The sequence below is a fragment of the Amblyomma americanum genome, chromosome 8, assembly GCF_052857255.1.
Source record: "Amblyomma americanum isolate KBUSLIRL-KWMA chromosome 8, ASM5285725v1, whole genome shotgun sequence".
Lineage (NCBI taxonomy): Eukaryota > Metazoa > Arthropoda > Arachnida > Ixodida > Ixodidae > Amblyomma > Amblyomma americanum.
This window is the reverse complement of record NC_135504.1, coordinates 58,667,800-58,678,189: the sequence shown is the minus strand read 5'-3', so window position 1 is coordinate 58,678,189 and position 10,390 is coordinate 58,667,800. Positions and strand designations below refer to the sequence as shown.

General features: G+C 46.6%; 1 protein-coding gene across 1 annotated transcript; it reads left to right on the top strand.

Annotated features, from left to right (window-relative positions):
- Positions 1–1,542: 1,542 nt before the first annotated feature.
- LOC144101745 (uncharacterized) lies at positions 1,543–9,729 on the top strand. The gene is made up of 2 exons (XM_077634878.1): positions 1,543–4,299; positions 9,492–9,729. The coding sequence occupies exon 1, from the start codon at positions 1,897–1,899 to the stop codon at positions 4,255–4,257; it is 2,361 nt and encodes a 786-aa protein (XP_077491004.1). The 5' UTR covers positions 1,543–1,896; the 3' UTR covers positions 4,258–4,299; positions 9,492–9,729.
- Positions 9,730–10,390: the final 661 nt, after the last annotated feature.

Below are 10,390 nucleotides of genomic sequence, written 5' to 3'. Positions count from 1 at the left end.
AGCATATAATATTGTTTTCTTGCCATATTGCAATCATGTATGTGCACAGCTCTACCTTGTTATGGTCTCTTGGACCTCATCAAGCTGCCCCAAGCAGCTTTTTGCCCAAGAGCTCCTACCATGTATGTATGTGGTGAAATAAATGAATTTTATTCGATTTGAAAACAACTGCATGCTCCACCATAGCAATGCGCTCTCAATTCTAAAACTGTTTAGTTGTTTGCAAGTATCAACTGCTGGTCCTGTAGGTCTTCGAAGTGGTGAAAATTAGGAAACTAAGTTTTTGATGAAAGCGCAGCATGCTTGCATTCTCTTTTAGGTGCTGACAAATGCCCCCAGACAAGAAGCTCGACTCGTAAGAGCTGTCCGTTCAGGCAACTCCTGAGGCGATTAGCTGTACTGCTTCAGCCTTCCTAAACAGCCCATAAAAAACATTCCGAACATGGCTTTGGACCTTTTTTTTTTTTCAGTAGCGTTCTGCGCATGCCCATAACCTCATCCTCCTCATTCCGCAGAATGGCATACGAGCGGCGTCCTCTCGATCAACGGCGACGGACTGGGAGTGCAGTCGGTACAATTAATCGCGCCTGCAGATTGGTCACGCGCACTTACTCTGGCTATGCGAAGCGGGCACTACTAACTATTCCTGAAAGTAAACACAAGAGGCTATTTCGAAGGGATTTATAATGGCCGCACCCCGTCGCATTCCATTTTTTCTTTTTTCAGAGGGAAGATTTGTAGTTGAGGGCGCTGGAGGGGAGCGCTACTGGAAAGGGCCCATTAGTAAACAATCCGAGCCATTAGATCGTGTGCAGGTATACCCTTCTAGACGAATATTTGTTTTCCGTTTCCCGCTGCTCATCAAACACCGCTTTTTCCGCCCTATTATGTCGTCATTTCTGGAGGCGACACGACGCGTGAGAAAGATTCGGCAGCTCTTTGCCAAAGGGATTCTTCTAGCTCGATCCGAGAGAGGAGAAAGGAAAGGCACAAAGGTTAACCAGATGTAATGGCCGGTTGGTTACCCTCGTTACCCTACAAAAAAAAATCGTTTTTTAACCGATTTTTAGACGATTTCGTTGGGGGAGAAGTGCAAAAACGTCTAGCAGCCTGCTATGTGGTGCCAAAACATAGCCCCGGGTATGCGGGACCCTCCAAGCTCTTCCGCGATGAGGCAAAGAAAAACCCGGTTACGCCGAGGGGAAATATGTTTGATCGATAATCACAACAGTCACATCGCCCACAAACATCGCATTCCATAAATTAACTCACTGTCAAAATTATTACGACAAAACCAGTAAGTACGGTCAGTGGCGTTATCACGCAAAAGCAGTCGTTACACTGTAAAGTAAATGGGAAAGGACCATTTATTAGAGGGGAGAAAATTGGAAGGTGGTGGGGTGCATTTAATCAAGGAATTTCTTGAAGTTTGAAGATTTCTTTGTTTTTTTTTTCATGAGGTAGCAGCAAATACCGACCCAAATCACCGCAAGCGAAACGCAGCGCTCCATCGCTTTTTGAGGTTATCTAGCTACTGGACAAATGAGGCGCGCACATGTTAAATTTTGCGTGAAAATTCTCCATGGTGAAAATACTCAGTGTGGCGCCAGAATGGACTAGTTGTAATGTTTGCTGAATTTCTTCGGCGCTTTTTCGCTCAAGTCTGCAGCCTTTCGTTTGACATGCCGTAGGTCTACTTCTGGACTCCTGCGCGCTTGGGCGACTGCAAGGTTTGTAGCGCGCGCTTATCAGGGCAGTAAGCGAAGTGTCAAAACATGAAGCATCGGCCGTGTACGAAAGCCCCAACTTCGAACTGCTTCTAACGTTGTGTTCTGAAACAGCAGTGTGGTGCATACTGCGCATGTAGGAAGCTTTGTACACTTTCGAGCATTAACGATGGTGAAGTGTTTCGTGCCTAACTGCAGCACGGGTACCGGACTGTGCACTGAGAAGCGGTCTCTCTTCGGTGCACCTTTGGACGATGAGAGACGCGCCAAGTGGAATCGAGCGATCGGACGGCCAGACAGGGAGCTCGCGCTGAGTGACAGAGTCTGCGAGAGACACTTCGAGCCGCATTTGATTATCAGGACGTGGAAAAGGGTATACAGGGGCCGCATCATCACTGGCGAGAGGATTCCGTGCCTGACAAAAGACGCCGTTCCTTCCATATTTGAGCCGTCGCCCGCTAGCCAGCGTGTCGAGGCAGAAGCGAAGGCTGTGAAGAAACGCAAGAAGGAGCCGAACGAGGCTGCGACTCCGAGCCAGTCGAGTAAGGCTAGAAAGAGGGTTAGAAGGAACCCTCCGACAAAGAGAGGGAAGTGTAACAAAAAGCTAAACCGTGGCTCGCAGAGGTCGCGTAGCAAATGTGGCGAACCGAAAGCGACGACAAAAGCAGCGGCGAAGCGCAAGAAACCAAATGACAGTACACAGGGCGCGCCGACAAGTGGACCGACCAGCGAGTGTGGCACAGTTTCACAAAGCACACTAGCGAGGTCATTGAGGTGTTATGGACGGCCTAACCGGGGCCCGCAGGGTGTGCGAAGCACAGTCGAATGCAGCGAGAGTGATGTGACGAAGGAAGCACCAACGAGGCGTGAGAAACCAGTTGACAGTACTCTGAACATGCTGCAAAACACAGTGAGCAGTGAATCACCAGACAGCACAGCTGTCCAGAGCACTCTAGCGAAGTCACTGAGGTGTTATGGACGCCCTAGCCGTGGCCCACAGAGTGTGCAAAGCACAGTCAAATGTGGCGAGAGTGATGTAACTAAGAGAGCACCAACGAGGCATGAGAAACCGAGTGACAGTACTCGGGACATGCTGCCAAAGACTGTGAGTAGCGAGTGTGAATCACCGGACAGCACAGTGGCTCGGAGCACTCTAGCGAAATCATTGAGGTGCTATGGCCGGTTAGGCCGTAGCCAGCAGAGTTTACAGAGCACTGTTGATGGGGTGAATAGCCTGGTCAACCAGAACAACCTCTCCAAGACAGTGAGGTGTTATGGAGGGCTAAACCATGGTGTACAGAGTTTTGGGAGTACAGTGGAGAGTGGCAGCAGTAAGGTGAAAACAGAAGCTGCAATGGAGTGCAAGGGACCACTTGAAATGGCACAGAATTTGCCACTTGAGGCTGTGAACAGGGCGAGTGAGTCAGCAGATAACTCAGGCATTCAGCACAAACAGCCTTGTGATGCTACAAGTGGCTTACTGGGTGTGATGACAGTTTGTGACAACACACTTCCTGAAAGAGCAGTGAGAGGGGCTGACAAGCCATTTAATGGGGCTCATAATTTGCCCTCTGATGCAACGTGCCTAGATGTTTCCTCACACATGTCTTCCGCACATGACCTCAATAACAGGCTTGATTGTGGAGGAACACCAACACGTGTTACTGTCAAACTAGAGATGCCTAATGATACTACTGCGGCAGGGGCTGTGCTGAGCTGTTTTGATGACCTGTTCAGCATTGCTAAACAGATCAAACTGCCAAGTAACTCATGGGGAGTTCACTGTGTTAACGTGGATGGCGTTCGGGACATTGTGTTCTCCGAGCTGGTTGTGAGGCATGAGCCGTTAGTGACAGCCGTTCATTCTCCTAAAACTGTGCACGTCAAGAGCGACATGAGCGTCTCCGTCTTACTGCTAGGAAAGCCAGTCCAGTCTATCAGTGGCATCAGCACAGAGTTTTCAAGCGTTGCCGAATTGGAAGAACTGCTTAAGGCCCTGGACGCTGTTTGTGTTTGCAGAGGAGGCCCAACACTCAAGATGTACCCAGTGGTGGAACCTGTGTGTGCCTACATTGACTCTTTTAAGCATTGGAGGCACGTCAAATGCCCGATTGTAGTGACAAACAAGGGCACCATGTGTAAGTGGTGTCACGGCCTCTACGAAACACTCCGAATGAACATGTCGCGCATCCTTGCCAGGAAGAGGGCAGGAGCGTCACTCAAACGCATCAGGATTCCATTGACAGGTGGTGAAAACCGATTAGCGTTGCTTCGCCAGGCGACAGAATCGCTTCAGGAGTCTAATGGGACACTCCGGACGCAGCTCCAAGCACTACGCGCAGAGCTGGCAGGGGTGAAGAAGGAGTTTGGACTAGGCCAAGAGGGCGCACCTGAGGGACATTTTGACACCGCGGAGGCTATCCTCTCTTCTGAGGAAGAGGGGGACATGGCATCTGAGGAGGAAGATGAGGGCATGGCCATTGAAGAAGAAAAGGATGTCAGCTTTGCACAGATTTATGTTGTTTACTGATGCACCGTACAGGAGCGTTGATCAGTTCCATTGAAGAAAAAGGTATTTGCTCTCTAAATCTAGCTCACTTATTCCTAACATGCTGGACTTAAAGCATGGTGTGATACTGTACAGAAACTGTTTTACGCATCATACCATAAGAGAGACAACCCATAAGGGGTGCTGTTATGCAATGTAATGCTAGGTTATGCCTCACTACAATATTCCTGAACATGATGTCAACCTGACCACTGATGTGTGTAGTTTGTATGACAGATTTAACTATTTGTGTGCCAAAGTATTTAATTGATGTATTTCTAAGGACAGCTAAAGTTACTGGTGGCATAGCTTCACAAATGAAGCACTTGGAGGAAGCTTTCGAATTTTTTTTCAAGGTGCTTTCGACTCGCTATTTGGTGACAAATAGCCTTACTGTGTTCATACGTTGCACCATGATGCCTTGTCTTGTTGATGAGGCCAGGAAGTGTGTAATGTGGTTGTGCTGCAAGGAAGTTGAGTTAAAATAGGAATGGGTTTTACTATGCCTTTGTTAGAACGAATATTGGGCTAGCAACATGCGAGTTCTAAATTATAGTTTCTAAGTCTTTATCAATACCTTTTGCTGAAAAGGATCATTGTACTGCTTTAGCAAAATGTGTTGTGAGGACAGACAAGTGGCCAGCGTTCTTGCAGTGTGCTCCTGTTCAAATTTGTGTTCTCATAGTTTTCATTGTACATGTCTGATCACTATAACTATGGATGTTTTTAATCTTCAGAAAGTACTTCTTAAATGACGAAATTACATACAGGACACAAATGGACAGGCACAAGCACATTGATACTGAATGACTGTATTACAGGCTCAGCAGTCTGTGTTCAGACCATACGCCGGAAGAAAAGAGATGGCGCACCTTTCCTGTGGGCATCGTTTTGCTTAATGGTTAAAGGAATGTTCAAGCAATCACTTTTGAAAGCTCTAATGGTCTCTTAGCAAGGCTTGCTGCATAATTTGTGTATACTACTATTTTCATGCATTTATTCCTGGATGGGGAATGCATGTACTTATGTTTGGCAGTAGGAAGCAAGGTGTCCCATTGAAATGCTTTTCAAACTCAGTTTTGGTGCGTATTCGAACATCTATTTGACACACACACCTTTTGGCATGTGCTGTGTATTGAACCACACTTGTCACACACATTGTAAATATCCTGATAGTTTTTACCACAGCTGTGTGTTTTATGCATTAAACTAAATAGGAATGAAAAACAAGTTGACCCTTTCATGTTTACTAAATTTGTTTTTTAAGTTGGCTTCATTTGACAATTTTTAGTGACTACCTTTGCCTTACTCTCTCGAGTATGCCTCTCACTTGCTGAGAACGCATTTGACTGATCGAACCACATGTAGATCAAAATTTTCAGCATAGTGTTCAGAGCCCCTGAATGCAGAATGCTTCCATACAATAATCTTTTAAAACATGAGCTGACGTTGAGGCGGCGATTGTATATCAAGCATTAAAATACCTAACATAAGTCACCGGTTTGAGCCTCTGCAGTGAGCTAGACTCTTAATTTAACTCGTACATTTATGCGGCACGAAACGCGAAATCGTATGCCACCACCCCAAACATTGTGACAAACAGTTCCTATAGCTGGCGCACTTCACCAAGCATACTTGTTAAACAGGCTGGCTTAGACCCACTACGAATCAGACGCTATCGGAAAAGGTTGAAGATCATGTATTTGCTGTACCATGACAAACTAGGAGTAGAAAAGAATAAGTACATTGAACCAGTCACTAAATGCCCAACGCGATCGCATCAGTCAAAAAAATTAAAGGAATATTCTAGTAAAACCGATGGTTTCAAAAATTTATATTTCCCACGAACGGTCCGAGATTGAGACTTGCTGTCTCCAAACACAGTGGAAAGTCGATCAGCCGAGTCATTCTGCAGCGCTCTAAAGGAAAACATAGGTATGTAAATCTTTTATTGGAAACAGATGAAGTATAACCTGTTTTATTTATTTGTTGTGATTTTCCCTACCACAGCGATAATCTACAATTAGCATTCATGTGCCTACATTCTTTTTACTTTTTTATGCGAAAACTGTGCTAAAAATGTTTTGCAGTGCTTTTTATGCTGTGTTATGTTTGTTTCTATCTTATTTCCCACTCCTGCCTAAGGCCTCAAATAAGGCTGGCAGTAGCTTCGAAATAAATGGTTGAGCCACAGTGTTCATATCAAGATTCTTAAAGATGTGGAATAGGGGGTACATAGGTCGCCGGTTGAAATCCTTGCCGTGAGCTAGGCTCTATGCTGCACGAAACTCTGAATCGTACACCATCTGGAACATTCTGCGGCAAACGGTTGCCCACAACTTTTACACTAATGTCGGGACAAGTGGCCCGACTTTGACGCCTGCCAGACAAGGATTTATATACTGGATCAACATAGTTTAATTTCGAGTTGAGGTGCTCGGGCATCACGCTGCCGCCTGTTATTGTTTTATTCCATTATGTAACCACCTCGGTTACCATGGCAACCACTGGGCTACGATTTGAGTTATAACGCATAACGCTGACACCTGAAACACGAGAAGTAGAGCTTAAACGGCTTAACGCTCTAATACAATGTTGTTGCTATGGCGGCCACCATCATGGATTCTACCCATAGAATCTGCATAACTTGGAGGCTTGAAACGCGACAGTAACAGCAAACCTGTGGGAATATTGAGATGACTTTCTGCTTTAAATTCAGTATCACGGACACTGCTCAGTGCTTATTTTTACTACGCTGCGTGGCTAGTCTCCACTTCCGGCTTGGACGGTTTATAGTAGCTAGTTGCCTGCACGCCGTCCTTACTGTTCACTGTCCTTACCAATGGCATTTACCATGAATATAGTAAGCACGTCACCTATGGCCATTGATAGAGGTCTTTGAGCCTGCCATTTGTTGAACTCCACTTCAAAAACTATACATCATGGAGAGAAGGTTTTGCTAATTCCCTGTGATGTCATCATGATACTGCCAAAAACTTTTGCACAAAGTCTCAAAGTGAACGACTCAGCGCTTTTGTAAACATAGAAAGTTGGCGTGTTTTTCCATATGAGCCAAAAAAATTGATCTTTGAGGAAAGGAAATGGCACGCAGTAGCTGTCTTGTGTACCTCGGTGGACACCCCAACTGTGCTGTAAGGGAACGAACAGGTAAAGGAAGGAGTGGAAAGGAAGAGTTTTGGTAGTGGAAGGCTCTAGAGTAATTTCGGCCACCCAGGGATCTTTAATGTGCACTGACATCGCATAGCACATGGGTGCCTTAGGCCTGGCCACATGAGCCACAAGCCAGAAGATCTCCAGAGACCGGTAAATAACACGTCATAGAAAGTCGTACTGAATCAGTAAAATTTGCGCTTAACTTGTGACAATTTAAATAGCCCTTGTGGATAAAAACAGAATGCCACAATGTTATAAGCGCACAGTGCACCCATGGCTGCGCAGATAGCAGGTTCGGTTGTACTTCTTATGCAGTTGATCGGGGAGACGCAGGAGAAAAGAAGGCTCTGATTTTCCAACTGAGCCTTGCATTTCGCTGGTGCGCATCTGCAAATTCGGTTTTTAGAGCGAAAGCTTCACTAGCTTTGTCGAGCCAAGGTCATCGGCGTGGTACATTTGACCTTCAAGTCGAGCTGTGTCAGCCACTTGACGTACCACGTAATTCGCCGCGGCCGCCACCGCTGCGCCGATCGCCGCCTCGCTAGCTGTGTCCACATGACTTGCCCTTCGCTTGAAAGGGAGACGGCGCTGCTCTCGCGTACATGCACACTGCCGCCTCCCTCGCAGTTTCTCGCTATGGATGAAGCGAGTCGGCCGGGACCGTCTACACCGTCGGGACGGTCTCGTAGACGATGGGCTGAGTGTGCTCATCTTGCCAATCGTGCCAAGTATTTTCTAGAGGGAGGGAAGTTAAACTTGCCAAGCTAACGGCAGAGACCGACGAAAAAAGGGAGCGGTGACTGGCTCAACGGCGATTGAAGGATGCTGAAAGGCGTGCAGCGAAGAGATTTAGAGGCAGCCACTGCTGCTTCTGCCTCCGCCACGACTTCGGCAACAGACGAAGAGGTTAAGTCTAACCTGGATTAGCAACGCAGCATAACCACGCATAGCAAAACTTTCGCTTGCATAACCAGGCTTAGCCGAGCTAAGCCGCAGCCGTTTTTGAAGGGAAGCGCTTCACTACGCTAGGTAAAGCAGTCTTTGGGTAGGCAGCACAACGACCTAGAACGTCCTTCAGTCCAATCAAGGATAGCCGTGTATGACCATATGTGGTACAGTTACGGTGTCGAACCCATAACCTTTAGTTGACCTCTGACATTGGAGGACCTTTGGGCTGACCTTCAGAACATTCAATGGGGTAATGTGAAGCCACGTGATGACTAACCATGTGTGCAGAATCTTTTCGCTGAATTCCAGGGTTAGCCAAGTTAAGCCACTGCCATTTTTTTCTGTTTAAGTCAGGCTTGTCAAGGCAGTCCCGGCAGCACCAGGTGTGGACGTCACTCCGGTGTCCGCTCGGCTGTACTAGAGCGAGCCAAACCCCCGGCACAATTTAGAGGGCGGTCGTGTGTATGAACAGTGAGGCTTGTTTTATTCCAGTACGATCACAATGCTAAGTTGTAACCACGGACTATATCACAGAGCGCACAGAGCGTGGTTAAGGCAGGATGTACACACGCACGCAAGTGACACGGAATGCACATGAATCAGCACACGTGGCGCACGTATTATGCTGCCTCGGCACTGGCTACGACTGTGGAAAGTTTAATCATACCACCAGCCAGCCACCAACAGCGCATCCACAGATAGCAGATAGATGCACTGCCGGCGGCTGGATGTATGTGTCACCGGAGCATGGTAGCGCTATACTGAAACTTTCTTACTTTCTTGTGCCTTCTTTGGTACTCTACGGCTTTGTGGACAAACCGATTCCAAACATTCTGCAAGATCCAAAACGACTCAAATCTGCTGTCTACAGACCTCAAAACCAGTTTGCTTTTGCTCAACGAACATCATCAAAATAACAACGGCTGCGACCGTCTCAGTTTCAGTAAATGGAACTTGATGATTATATTTAAAAAAAAAATGTGAATGAATTTTACGGTAACTTTTTTATATTACTATATCAATCGACTGCGCCTAAAGGTTAACACCTTGTGCACAGACCAAGAGGGTTAATTCTGCACTTTTTTTCTTTTCAGACAGGCGACAAGTCGCTGCAAGTAGTAAGGCTTCGAAGCGTCACTGTTAACCAAAGTGGTCCAGTCCATAGACTGAAACTGATGTGGTCCACTTGCAGAGTAATACCAGAGGACATGCATTAACCAGCACTAAAGAGTACTCCGAACAGACACCATGGACCTTAAAGATCACGGCCAAGTTTCTTTGGCGTGTAGACCTTACCATCATTTTCCTCACTTTCTTTATATCCTTGCGGCAATGGGCATGTTGAGACTTTTGCCGTTCTCTCAATATGCTTAGACAGGAATAACGCTTATTTTGGACATAACAAGTTCTTGCTTCGTTTTTCGTATGTATAATCTACCAATAAGAACGCTACCTTCAATGGATTCATTTGCATTAACATGAAGTGGCTGCCTCTAAAGCAGCAGTCTCTCACCGTGAATGCGTGGAAACGCTCTTCTGTAATTTATTGTCAGCAGTTTTTACAGGAGCTATAATTAGGGATTACACACTCCACCCCCCCCCCCTCCCCACACCTTTACAGCTGCCTGATACACTCTCTTCTTGAAGAGCAGCTGGATATCACAAAAGTATAGCGCACTTAGTGGCCGATAGTAGGGACAGCATTGTCACAAGCCTATCCCATTTTAGAGGAGACGCTGCTGTCTTCGGGCGGCCGATGAGCCGCTAACAACCGCCCAGAGACCATTTCTTCGGGAGTTAGTTCAGCAGCTGTCCATGTGCCGGCTAGATCAACGAAACCGTGTTGCTCTCCGCATGGATTTTTTTTGGGGGGTTCCTATGGCTTTTGCCTGTGGAATATATTTAGCATTGACCAGTGTCTAGTGAGCAAATCGTATAGTGAGAATCGTATGCTTGAGATGTGATGCAAAATGCTATTGTGTTCGGTTTGAGC